The sequence below is a fragment of the Ursus americanus genome, chromosome 24, assembly GCF_024610735.1.
Source record: "Ursus americanus isolate L20-20 chromosome 24, mUrsAme1.1.p, whole genome shotgun sequence".
Classification (NCBI taxonomy): Eukaryota; Metazoa; Chordata; class Mammalia; order Carnivora; family Ursidae; genus Ursus; species Ursus americanus.
Window position 1 is genome coordinate 43,922,041 of NC_142150.1, and position 12,906 is coordinate 43,934,946.

The 12,906-nt window shown below is 58.0% G+C and overlaps 1 protein-coding gene across 1 annotated transcript; it reads right to left on the reverse strand.

Moving 5' to 3' along the window:
* Positions 1-296: 296 nt before the first annotated feature.
* On the reverse strand, positions 297-2,116 carry FGF4 (fibroblast growth factor 4). The gene is made up of 3 exons (XM_045775628.2): positions 1,777-2,116; positions 1,098-1,201; positions 297-537 (listed from the first exon to the last, which is right to left on the reverse strand). The coding sequence occupies exons 1-3, from the start codon at positions 2,114-2,116 to the stop codon at positions 361-363; spliced, it is 621 nt and encodes a 206-aa protein (XP_045631584.1). The 3' UTR covers positions 297-360.
* Positions 2,117-12,906: the final 10,790 nt, after the last annotated feature.

Here is a 12,906-nt window from a genome sequence, read left to right on the forward strand (position 1 = left end):
GGGGATGCTCACCACCGCCATGCAGGGGACTGTGCAAAGCAGGGTTGAGACTGGAGTCTGATGTCACCGTTTTTAAACACAGAGTAGCAGCACACTTGTGACAACTTTTTGACAAGTTAAATAAATCCAGTGGAAAGGTCTTCACCGTCTTACCAAAAAACTCAGGGATGGGGTTTTTTGTCTTTTTTTTTTTTTTTTTCAGAAAAATACAAAACACACCCACAGAACCATAAATAATTTGGTGGCAATATATACACATTTAAATAATTAATTTAAATATCTTACACCTACTCTTGCTTTAGACCGTTCATCTGAAGAAAGTCTCCTGAGCATCCGGAAACGGAGGCAGGATGCCGGGAGTCACAGCCTGGGGAGAAAGTGGGTGACCTTCATGGTGGGGGACACTCGGCTGCCCTTCTTGGTCTTGCCGTTCTTGCTCAGGGCAATGAACATGCCCGGGTACCTGTAGCACTCATACGCGTTGTAGTTGTTGGGAAGGAGGATCTCTTTGAACTTGCACTCCTCCGTGAAGAAGGGCTGGGAGGGAGAAGGGACAGGGTCAGGTGGGGCCACCTCTTGGCCAAAGAACCCTGAGGGCCACTCGTGAGAGGCTCCTTTCTGACCCAGCCCTGCTCTGGCTGAAAGGTCCTCCTGGGGAGTTGGGGTGCCAAGACCCCCCCAGGGTGAGAAGACCTAGGTGGCCAGCCCACAGCAGCTGGTGGTCCAGCCACCTGCCTGGCACCTGGGTGCCAGAGAATGTCATCTGCACTGCTGTCACCCTATAGACTGCGGTCCTGCCTGCTGGAACCCACCGGAGAGAGGCTACAGGGAAGGGCTGCCAATGGCACCCTTTATGGACTAGAAGGTGCCGCTCTAGGGAGGGGAGAAACCTCACTGTTCCTGTGGTGGCTCTCTGCCCCTCGTCTGGACAGCCCTGGAGTCACCGGCACTGCCTCAGGATACTTGTGTATGGGGGAGGCGGTGCCGACCCTGTGACCACCACGGCGGCAGGATCCAGGCACAGGCCGTCCTGGAAGGGTGGCGGTGCTGCCCTTGCTGCCCCAGCCGGGGGCTCTGCCGGCGCCTGCGGTACTCACCGAGCCGTACAGCTTGCCCTTGCTGCTCATGGCTACGAAGAACCGGCTGGCCACGCCAAAGATGCTCACCACGCCCCGCTCCACCGGCGAGAGTTCCAGCAGACCTGGGGGCGGGGCGCGGGTCACTCCCGGGCAGGGGACCCTGCCCCCCCCCGTCCCGGACCCCCTCCTCGGCATGCGAACCACCGGGGCCCCAGTTTCTGGGGTGGAAGTGGATGTAAAGGGGCCCCGGAGCCCAGCGTGCACGGGCGCGGAGTCCCTAGCCTCCTGTCCCGGCCCCGCAGTGGCCGCGCCCAGTCCCCGACGGCAGGAGCCGGGCGGCCCCGTGGGCCCCCGAGCCCGGCCTGACCTGGACGCACTTCCCGGGGTCCCCCGGGTGCCGGCTGGCTGCGCCGTTTGCCTTGTGCCCACGGGCGCAGGCGCTGGAATTCCGCACCCAGAGCCCGAGCTTCCGAAGGCGGGGAGGCGGGGCTCGTTCGCCCGGGTGCGCAAAGGCAGTCCCCGCGGCGACTCCCGGGGCCGAGAGTGTTTGCTTCCCTGCGCCGGAAGGACCCGAACCCAAGTCCGTCCCGGTTCCCACGGCCACCAGCAGGTGCTAGCCGAGACCTTCGTGCGCGGATCGGAAGGGGCGGCCGCTGCCCCGGGCCCCCGACCCTTTGCGCCGGCCCGCCCCACTCACTGTCGCTCGTGTCCGCGTGCACGCCGCCGATGCGGCCGTCGGGGAGCACTTGGAGGTGGAAGCCGATGCCCACGTTGCAATAGAGCCGCCGCAGCCGCTTGATGCCCAGGAGGTAGTCGCCCGCGCCGCTCTGGACGGCCGCCTCCTTGGGCTGCGCCGCCACCGGCAGGCGCGCCAGCGAGCGCGCCACCAGGCTCTCCCAGCGGCGTTCCAGCTCGGCCCCCAGCGTGCCGTTGGGTGCGGTGGGTGCGGCGGCGCCCCCTCGGCCGGCCCAGGGCGCCAGCACCGCCAACAGGACCGCCGGGAGCAGCGCCGCCGCGGCCGCCCCGGGCCCTGCCATCCCCGCCCTCGGGCCGTGCGCCCGGGAAGCCGCGGGGCCGAGCTGCGCCTGTAGCGGCCGGCGGGAGCGCACGGCCGGGACCGGGGCAGGGAGTGCGCGGCCTATGGAGGAGCGGGAGGCGAGGGACGGGGCCCCCAGGCGCCGGCAGCTACCCCGGCTGCATGGAGCGTTGGGGAGCGGGGCAGGACGCGCAGCCCAAGCTGAGACCCTGCCAAGCGGTGCGCGCCTCCCTGCGCGCTGGGCCAGCAGCGACCGAGCCGCTATATATAGCCGGGAGCCCCCTCCTACTCCCGCGGGGGGCCGTTCGCGTTCGCCTGGGCGCCCGGGGCGCTGTGGCGCTCGAGGCTGGTCGCAGGCCGCCTGCCAATCAGGGCTGGGGGAGGGGAGGCGGCCGGGACTAGCGCCGCTAGTGCCACCTGGAGGGTCCCCGGCCCCCACCCCTGGCTTCACCGGCTCACCGACCTGTTGGTCCCGCCCCTCCTCCACTCCTGCCTTCCAGCCGAAGTTTTGCCTCCTGCACTTTGTCCCTGCCTGTCCCTTCCTCCGCCTCTGCTCGAGCAGCTTGAGTGCCGCCCTAACCAGGCAACCTCGGTTCCCAGCAGCCACTCCTAGCACCTGGCCTCTCAGGGACACCGGGAGCCTGGTTCCTTTGCTGGTACCATGCAGACCCGCCTGGGTTTGGGGGGTAGGTTAGGGCAATCAGCAACATGAGCGCCTGCCAGGGAAGGAAGAACCCAGCGCCAGAGGCTGGGGGAGGCAGGTGCCCGCACTCTGGTTTGGCCGCCTGCGCACGGGGGATGCAGGGATGGAGTTCTGTAAGCCAGGTAGACTCAGCGCCTGAGCAGCGTGCTTCCAGTGGGCGCTGCTGAGGGAATGCAGGGGGCGAGGCGGTGGGGGTGCACCCAGGAGAGGCCACAGCCCTGCACCTTTTACACACCTCCTCCAGGAAAGGACAGGTGGCAGGGCTCAGGGCCGTGCAGGATATTCACGGCTCCCTGCCCGCTGATTCACAGGAGGAATAGTTCAGGGCTGTAGCTGGAGCCCCCTCCCTGGTGGGGACCCAGGCCAAGCCTCTGGAGCACTCCACCCTCGGACATCTGCTGTCACCACTCCCCACTGTGCCCATGATGGCCTGATGGGGGCGTGACTCACCAGAGGCCCAGCTAGGTGCTTGCTCGCCTAGGTGCGAAAAATCCTGTTTTCTGTGCTACCTGAGGAGCTTTGCTGCCCAGCCACAGCTGCGGGGGGCCGGGAGCCCACCCCAACGCCTGCTGCCCCCAGTGCTTGTGACCAGAGACATCCCCAGGCCACCTCCTACCCCATTCCTGCCTGAGGAGCCCTTAGACCCAACCTCTGAACCCTTCTAGAGCTCATTCACCCCATTAGAGGGGACCTGGGAGATTCGAGGTCTCTTGTCCTGAAGCCCAGAGAGGGGGGCCTTGGCAGGAAGAGAACTGGGTCTCCAGCCTCTTCCATGAGGCTCTTTGCTCCCCTCCTGGCCTGCAGCCTACCGGAGCGATGCCCACCCAGGCCAGGGCCTTCCTGGGCTGTTGGCTCAGAGCTGCTGTGGGGACCCTTGGGCCCCCCGATGACACTTCGGATCTAGGGCCGAGAAGATAATTCTGGCCAGGGCACGCATGCAGGGGACTGAGAGACAAGTCCCAAGTCCTTTCCATCTCTGGGCCCAGGAGGTGCCCCCCACCACGTCTTCACAGGATGTGGTCCCTCTCTTCCCAGGACCCCCGCAGGGAGCTCCCTTCCTATGTCTCCTATTTTTGGGCAAGTTCAGTGAAGGAATTTAGCAGCTGGTTCATCTGGTTCCTCTCCCAGAACTCCTGGCCCACCTGCACATAGCAGGTGCCCTCGGTGACCGTCCTTGGAGGGACTGGCAGCCAGCAGGGGTGTCAGGAGCTGGGAGCTCACCATGGGTCCCTGAGCCCGTCCTTACCTGTGCAGGCCTCCTCAAGTGTCCAGAGGAGCCGGCCAAGGCACAGTGAGGATCAGTCAAACGTCAGGTGAGGGGTATGGCAGGAATCCCTCTCCGTGGCCTCTCATCACCCCCCATGTTCCACAGGCACCCCCTTGGCCACACTGGGCTTCCTCCCATCTCTCTCCAACCTCCTCACTGGATTCTTCCTGCCCCTTGGATTTTTCCGTCACTTGGGGAGACCTTCGGGGTGCCCCTCTCCCACCAAGGCAGTCCAGTCCTCTGCTGGCAGCTGCTGCCCGGGCCTCAGGAGTCCCCGTCAGCTTGCTGACCGTCCACTCCATCTCCCTTACACCGTCAGTCCGTGGAGCAAACTCAGGTGTGTCTTATTCCCAGCTGTGCTCCCCCCCCCCCGGCCCCGCCTTTAATAGCGCCCGCAGTAGGTGCTCAGGTGTTGTGCGTGAATGGCAGCCTGGCTCGGGGCAGCTTGGAGCCCCTCCGCCGGCAGACCCTCCAGTTCAAGTGGCAGCACCCAACCCCTTGCTGCGCCTGGGTGCTGGGGAGACATCGGGATCAAGCTGCCGGCGCCCCCACGGGAAGCTGCATTTTAATGTGAAGGAATACTTGGACCAAGCTGACTAATGTTTCCAGATCCAGCCCCCTTGAAGACTTGAAACAGGCCCTGCTCACACCCCAGGGACCCCTGTTTACCAAGAACCTGGGGTCCGAGGAAGCGTGCGGGGCCCTGTGAACGGTCTGGGCTCTCAGCCTCCTGCTTCAGGGTAGAATCCAGGCTCCATCCCTGTTGGCCTTGGAACGCGGCTGTTGCACTTCTGGTCGTGCTCATGCTCAGTGTCTCCATCTGTAAAATGGGCACAACAGCAGCAGCGCTCCCGGGCTGGACGTCGCCTTAACAGGTGCTTTGGCAGCAAGCCCCTTGGGGGTTCGGACAGGGCCTGGCTCACAGTAACGGGTCAGAATTTGCATGTCTTTATCCCCTGGGGGGCTCCACCTTGCACCATCACCAGGGACTGGAGGGATGGAAGGAAGGCTCCACGCTGAGCCCTCCTAACGGTGACTTTCTCTAACCCACAAACCCCCACAACGTCATATCTTCACACGGATCTAGTCTTCTTCCAGGAGTGACAGGGCTTCTCAGAACTACCCACTCCGCTGTCAAGAACTCACTTGACTTAATACTACTACTAACCAAGAAGTGCTGTATATACGTTCAGTCCCCATCCTGGGGTGGAACAGCCGTGCAGCCCAGGCAGGGCTCTGGGGCTGGGGAAGCTTTGCAAACCCCTCCCCTGCTTTTCCTGCCCGCCTCCTGCCCTCCACGCGGCCCTCCCAGTGGAATCTCTGCAAATGTCAAGGAGAAGGGTGAGGCCATTGGTATAGATGTGTCTACACTGCGCCAAAACGCCCCAAGAGATGGGTGATACTTGCTTTCTTTCGGACATCCAAAGACAGGGGAGATTCAGCCCATTTCTTGTAGCTTTTTTTTTTTTATTATTGTGGTAAAATACGCATAACGTGAAATTTTCTGTCTTGATCACGTGTAAGTATGCAGCTCAGCGGCGCCGAGAGCCTTCACGCTGCTGGCCGTCCATCACTCCCCTCCGTCTCTGGAACTCTGTCCTCTTCCCAAACTGAAACCCTGCCCCATAAACACTAACCTCCCCCCACCCCCGCCCCGGTCCCTTACTCTGTCCCTACTAAACACCAACCACCATTCTCCTTTCTGTCTCTATGACTCTGACTCCTCTAGGGACCTCGTGGGAGTGGAATCGCACAGGACCAGGCTTTCGTGACTGGCATCTTTCACTCAGCCTGGTGTCCTCATGGTCCATCCGTGTGGTAGCAGGTGTCGGAACGGCCTTTCTTTTCAAAGCTGAATAATATTCTGATGGACCACGTCTTATTTATCCGTTCATTCCTGGACACTCGAGTTGTTTCCACCCCTTGGCTGTTGTGAATGGTGCTGTTACCAGCGTAGGTAAAAAAGTAAGTATCTGCTTTCATTTCTTTTGGGAATACTCCCAGAACGGAACTTGCTGGATCATGTGGGAATGCTATGTGTGATTTTTTGAGGAACCATTGAACTATTCCTCGCAACTTTTTTTTTTTTAAGTCACCTTGATCACGGGGCATCAAGGAGACAGGACAGCAGGTCACATCTATGACCTACACTCACAGAAGTGTCTTGGGTAGACAGAAACCTGCCCAGAGATGGCTCTGCACCCACTAGGTTTTTCTCTCCCTTGTTACTCTCCTGGCTTCTCTTTTACGTGGAGGCTGACCCAGCCAGGGCAGAGGGACAGATGCAGGGACAGTCTACGACTGCAGATCAGTAAAGCAGCCCACCTGGGAAGGCGCAGGTAGGTGCAACCATGTACATATTAGATACTCAAGTCTGGGAGAATTGGAGAACCATGCCTCAGTTTCCCTATCTGTAAACCGAGGAATCAGAGCTCTCATGCCCGACAGCTGCTGGGGGATTTAAATGAGAGGATGCATGTTTAGCACTTAGACCAGGCAGGCCACGCACCCTAGCAACGCACACAGCCGTGGTGGACTGGCAGGCGTTGCCGCCCTTACCCGAGCACGGGGCTGGGGAGCCGGCGGCCCGGCACGTGTCCTGACTGCCCTCCCACGCTGTGTAATCGTGGGCACTTTGCTCGCCTCTCAGTGCCCAGGATCCGCCTTCACACACTTGGGGAGAGAACGAGGATTAGATGCATAACCAGACCTTGAGCCCCCAGCACCTCTCCAGAAAGTGGCCAGGACATGTACTGGGTGCTGTCGGAAGCCAGGCTGGGCCAGGCTCGGGGTGTCTGCTTCCCTGTCTCTCCTCCCACGACAGGGAAGCTGGGCCGTGCTCATCACCATCACTCCGCAGCTCACGCCAGGCCATGGAGCTAACACATGGCAGAGCCAGGGCTCAAGCCCTGTGGCACTAGACACCAAAACCCAAGCTCCCAGCCACACTGCTCCCTGCCTCAGTTTCCCCTGTTGTGAAACAGAGCTCATGGTCCCAACCTTGTCTGCCTCACTGGATGTCAGGGATCGATCTGTGTAGGCGAAACTCCTTTGTGAGCTCCAGGGTAGGGATCAAACTCCGGGAGCTGATATCACAACCCTAGTAGCTTTCCACTTGGGAAATCACAGAATGCACAACCAGCCCCCCTGCTCCCTACCAGTCCCTTCTCATATTTCAAATCAAAGACAGTCGGAGCCAGAAGGGACCCACCCAGGTGTGCGGAATATGGTCCTCCTATTTCCCAGTGGACAGTGGAGGCCAGAGAAGGAAAGAGTCGCCCAGGGGTTTAACCCTCTCACTCAGGGGTCTGTCCTCCCTGCCCGAGTCTGACAGCCGCTGACCAGCAGAACCTACAACTTGGGGAGGGAGAGCTCCCCAAACCAGCAAACCAGCAGGAGGCTGCGGCTCGGAGGTCGTGGGCTATGCTCTGTGGAGTCATTGGGTTGTAGACGTGGGGACGTTGCAACCAGCACCTAAGAGGTAAGAAGGAGCCGGTCAAGGGAAGGGTGGGGTGCTGCAGGCAGAGGGGACAGCAGGGCGAAGGCCCAGAGCTAAAGACTCCTAGGTATTCGAGAAGAGAGAAATCAGTACTGGGGGTGGCGGGCAGCCTGTGGACCTGGCTGGGGTCCTAGTTCACCCCGCAGTGCCTGTCCCAGGGGCCTGGGGGCTGACCACCAGGAAGACTAGGATGGGGGCATCCTCGGAGGTGTGATGGGGAGCAGCTCTCCCTGCCCCAGGCTCGGTGTCCCAGCACCTCTGACATTGAGGCCACCCTCTCCCTAGCAATGTCGGGGTTCTGCTTGTTTCCGTGGGCATGAGAATTGGCCAAACTCCATGCAAGCGGATGGGAAATACTGGTGTGTGGGGGAGCTGGACCCCCATCCCTCTCACCCCCAGCCTATGGGGCCCTCAGAGGGATCATCCTGGGTCAGGTGGGGGGAAAGAAAGACCCTTCCAAAGGTCAACATCAGCACGGGCAAATGGGCGCCTCCCTCCCCTCTCTTCCTTCTCCCCCCCCACCCCCGTACCCTAGGGTGAACCCTCTGGGCCTAGGGAAAGTTCTGAACACCATGCTGAGGCTGTGTGTGGCATCTAAGCTCCAGGTGGGTCTTTTCTCTTCCCTGTTCTCTGGTTCGGGGACAGCAAAGTCAGGAACAATCCACAAACTACCGCCTGGCCCACTTCATGCATCTTACAGAATGATCCATCACAGCCTCCAAATCAAGGGGCAAGGACGTCCCAGTGGGGCTGATGGGACATGGCGGGGACTTGGAGCAGGACAGGCTGGGTCTGCATGCCGGCCCCTCTCCCGATGTGCTACGTGGCCTCGGACAAGTCACTCACCCTCTCTGGGCCTCTGTTGATTTTCCTGTAAATTCAGCCTACGATGCTGCTTAGCTGGTAGGGTGTCTGGGAGGAGTGGATGAAATGGGACCTGCCCTACCAAATGGGAGACCCAACAAGACTTCAGGGAGGGGAAGAGAGTGGCCCCGTGTTCCCTGAGACGGTGGGTCCCGCAGCCATGCTGCAGCTTCTCAGGGCTAAAATGGAACAGCTCCATCCTGGCGTTTCCAGGACTCCCTGCTCTCTCTCCTGCTGGTCTCGGCCCACCTGGAGGCTGAGGGGGCTGGGCTCCTCTCCCTTCTCCTGCTTCCATCCCACTCCAGGGGAGCCCAGATCTGGGGGGCGCCCGGACAGGGGTCTGCAGTGGGACCTGCACGGACCACCCCGCGGAGCCTGCATGTTTTGCCGCTGGTGATCTTGGGGCAAAGCTAGACCTTGGCTTCGGGGCTGTCCTGCCCTCGGGATCGTTCAGACGGAAGTCAGGTGTCCTTCATTTCCGGGGAAGTTCTGAACTTTGTCTTATCACCTGCTTGGGGTCACAGGCACACCACCCTGACCGACCCCATAAATCCAGCCCCCACCCTGAATTTGTATTTCAATTGACCTTGGTTGGAAAACTACCATTTTTGGCAGAGAGCTTTGTTTCTTTGTCCATCCATGGGGACAGGAGGTCAGGGGAGGGGTCCTCCGTGGGGAGGGGGGCCAGGGGACCCCAGTCCCCTTTCTTGTCTGCACTCTGCCCCCCCTTGGCTGCCGCCCATCCTGGCATGTGAGCAAGCCGCCTCCCTGCACATCAGCTTGAAATCCAAAATGTGTCATCTGGAGTTGCAAAGAACATCATCTCTAGTGTATCTTAAATACTGACAGTTTTGAAATAAAATACTTCTGTTACTCTTTTAAACGTATCCAGTGGAGTCTACTGTAACCGTTGATAGTTGCCATCTTTTATTTTAAAATAAATGTGAACGACTTTACTCCAAAAGCCAAAAATTATAAAATCTCACCTTCTTCTTTGCATTTATGTTTCCACTCTATTCCCCCACCAATTTTACCCTGATTTAAGGTGATTTTAACCTTGAAAATCTTTTTTGATCACCCTATCATGATTCTCTGGAACCGAAAGATTTCTATGAATTCAAGTGTTTTAAAAAACGAATTTTTGTGAGCTTTTTTATTCTGGCTTTTGTTTTCATCACAAATACTATTAATACATTGTTAGTCAAAATACAAGATGATGGATGAGTGAAAAGCACAAATAAGGGGCCCCTGGGTGGCTCAGGCCATTAAGCATCTGTCTTCAGCACAGGTCATGATCCCGGGGTCCTGGGATCGAGCCCCACGTCGGGCCTCTGCTCCGTGAGGAGCCTGCTTCTCCCTCTGCCTCTGCCCCCGCCCCTGCTTGTGCTCACTCTCTCAAATAAATAAATAAAATCTTTTTTAAAAAGCACAAATAAAATTCCATCAGAAATGAATCTTTAATCTGAGGGGGAACAGGGTTTGGTTTTATTTTCTGGTTTTCAACGATTTCATATGATCATTATTCCTTATTGTTGGGCTAGTGTGGGCTTTGGCCTCAATTTCCATCCCATCTCCCATTCCTGCTGATATAAAAGCCAACGGGCCTCAGTCACAGAAGCAGGTGAGATGGCAGTTTTGTTACCGTGAAGTCACTCAGGGATTTGAACGCCCGCCGAAGCGTATGTCAAAATCCCATGCGATTTAGCATCAAAAATGGTTTTCCCCACTCTGCCCACCAACACCTCAACTAGATCCTTTTTAAAGTTTGTTGACAGCAATATAATTAAATTATATTAGGGGCGCCTGGGTGGCACAGCAGTTAAGCGTCTGCCTTCGGCTCAGGGCATGATCCCGGTGTTGTGGGATCGAGCCCCACATCAGGCTCCTCTGCTATGAGCCTGCTTCTTCCTCTCCCACTCCCCCTGCTTGTGTTCCCTCTGTCTGTCAAATAAATAAATAAAAATCTTAAAAAAAAAGTTCCCATTACAAGAAAAAAATGTAACTGCGTGATAATCAATATCAACTTGACCTACTGTAGTGATCATTTCAAAATATATAGAAATATCGGATCACTATGTTGTGTGCCTGAAACTCACATGTTTTATGTCAATTATATCTCAATTTTTTACAGGCTATGTATGGTATTATAGAAACAGCTTTAAAAAAATCATTCTTGGGGGCGCCTGGGTGGCACAGTGGTTAAGCGTCTGCCTTCGGCTCAGGGCGTGATCCCGGCGTTCTGGGATCGAGCCCCACGTCAGGCTCCTCCGCTATGAGCCTGCTTCTTCCTCTCCCACTCCCCCTGCTTGTGTTCCCTCTCTCGCTGGCTGTCTCTATCTCTGTCAAATAAATAAATAAATAAAATCTTTAAAAAAATTAAATTAGGGGCGCCTGGGTGGCGCAGTCGTTGGGCGTCTGCCTTCGGCTCAGGGCGTGACCCCAGTGTTCTGGGATCGAGCCCCACATCGGGCTCCTCTGCTGGGAGCCTGCTTCTTCCTCTCCCCCTCCCCCTGCCTGTGTTCCCTCTCTCGCTGGCTGTCTGTCTCTGTCAAATAAATAAATAAAAAATCTTAAAAAAAATAAATAAAAAAAATTAAATTATATTAAAAAATAAAATAAAAATAAAAATAAAATTTGTTGACAGCAAAGACACAGAAGCCTCCAGAATCAGCAAAGGATTTATGACCAGTCCCGGGAGCTGGACTTTTCCAGCTTCTGGGCAGTTTCTCCAAAGGCTTTTTCATAAGACCTTGAAAGAAGGATGAATTATGCCCATTTTCCTTATACTGGGAGGCCCAGTGTTAGACCCGATATAGCAGTGGGCGGGGGGGGGGCGCAGGGAAGCAAAAGGAGGGCCGGACTCACTGCTGACTTCAGCAGGGCTCGGCCTCACACGGTGCTAAAAATCTTCTAACGGATCGTGTGCTTTACATACGTTTCTTTCCAAACCTGGGACCTACAGACTTGGTTCCTCTGACATAGGGAAACTACACCGTGTAACGGATTGGCTGGGGCGGTCCTCAGGGTGAGAGGGCCATGCGGACCACGCTCAGGAGACGTCGGACCGCATTCTCCGGTTCCTACAGGCAAGTACAATGTGTCTCTGCAGGAAAGTCTCCCCTTAGACTTCGGGCTCCGAGACAGGGGGCCGATGGACAAGTCCATCCACAAACAGGAGGAGCCCGTCTCTGCCAGGGGCTGCTGCCTGCTGACCTCGGGGGCTGCCACCATCTCTGCTTGCTGTCCCAGGCCTCTCCTATGGGAGAAATGCATTCTGTCAACCGTGTGGGACCGAGGGGGCGGGGGACAGGTCATGGCACGACATCAGTATGCCTGTGGTCCTCCGCTCCCCGAGACGTCTGCATCCCCAGCTCCCCGTGCGGGCCCGACTGTTCCTACAGCCGCCCTGGACCCCGTCAGGGGCTGCTTTCAGGTGTGGGAGAGCTGGAAGGAGGGTCCTCCGGTCTTCACCTTTCCCTTTGTTTGCTGCCCTGAGGCCGTGGCAGCCAGAGAGAGGGGAGAGCTCCCGGGGAGGTCTGGGCAGGGTACAAAGCATGGCCTGGCTTTCGTGAAGCGGGGCGGGGGCGCTGTGGGGGAGGTGGCCTGGTGCCTTCTCTGGGTGGGGGCTGTCCTAGGGCTGCTCATTTGGAGCAGGTCACCTGTCCCTTTTATTCACGGGACCGGAGGACACAGTGGCTCAGGCCACACGCAGGTGTGGCTCAGGGAGGGGGCAGAGAAGCCCTGAAGAGGCGTTCCCTCCATGCCTAGCTCGCCCCCTACTCACCTTTCTGACCTCAGTGCAGCCTTGACCTTTCAAGGAAGCTTTACTTGGCCTCTCAAGTCCAATCCCATCATGGCCTGGCCGTAGAAAGCTCAGCCCCAGCGTTTTGAGGCAGAAAGGAGAAGCTCTCAGAGTGCCTGGGGGGCTCGTCTGTTGAGCGTCTGACTCTTGATTTCGGCTCAGGTCATGATCTCAAGCCCCGTGTTGGGCTCCGTGCTCAGGGCAGAATCTGCTTGTCCCTCTCCCTCTGCTCCTCCCCCTGATCTCTCTCTTTCAAATAAATAAATAAGGCATTAAAAAAAAAACAGGAAGCAAGGAGAAGGTCTTAACTGTGGCTCTGGGACAAAAGGTGCCCTCCCAGAGGGTTCCCGGTAGGCAGGGGCTCACGGTCCCCTCCCTGTGCCTACTCTCACCCAGCACCGAGGCCCCAAGAGCACCCTGGCTGCTGGCTCGTGCTCGCACTGCCTTTCGGGGGAACAAGGCGCTCCTGAAGAGGGCTCAGGGCACTCAGTTTCCCCGCTACCACCTCTGCCCTGGCCAGGCTGCAGTGCTGAGTGCGAGGCTGGCCATCTGAAGGGCTGAGTTAGGCCTTGTGAACGCGACCCACAGGAAGGGGGACAGTGCTTGGGAAAGGCTGCACAGCTCAAGGGACTCGCTGTGCCTGTCACGGGCCCCGC

Excerpts from the sequence above, each read along its gene's own strand:
- FGF4 (XM_045775628.2), bottom strand. The coding sequence starts at position 2,116 with ATGGCAGGGCCCGGGGCGGCCGCGGCGGCGCTGCTCCCGGCGGTCCTG. Across the intron at positions 1,202-1,776 it reads GCACGCGGACACGAGCGACA|GTCTGCTGGAACTCTCGCCG; the intron begins GTGAGTGGGGCG and ends CCCCGCCCCCAG. Across the intron at positions 538-1,097 it reads AGGGCAAGCTGTACGGCTCG|CCCTTCTTCACGGAGGAGTG; the intron begins GTGAGTACCGCA and ends TCTCCCTCCCAG.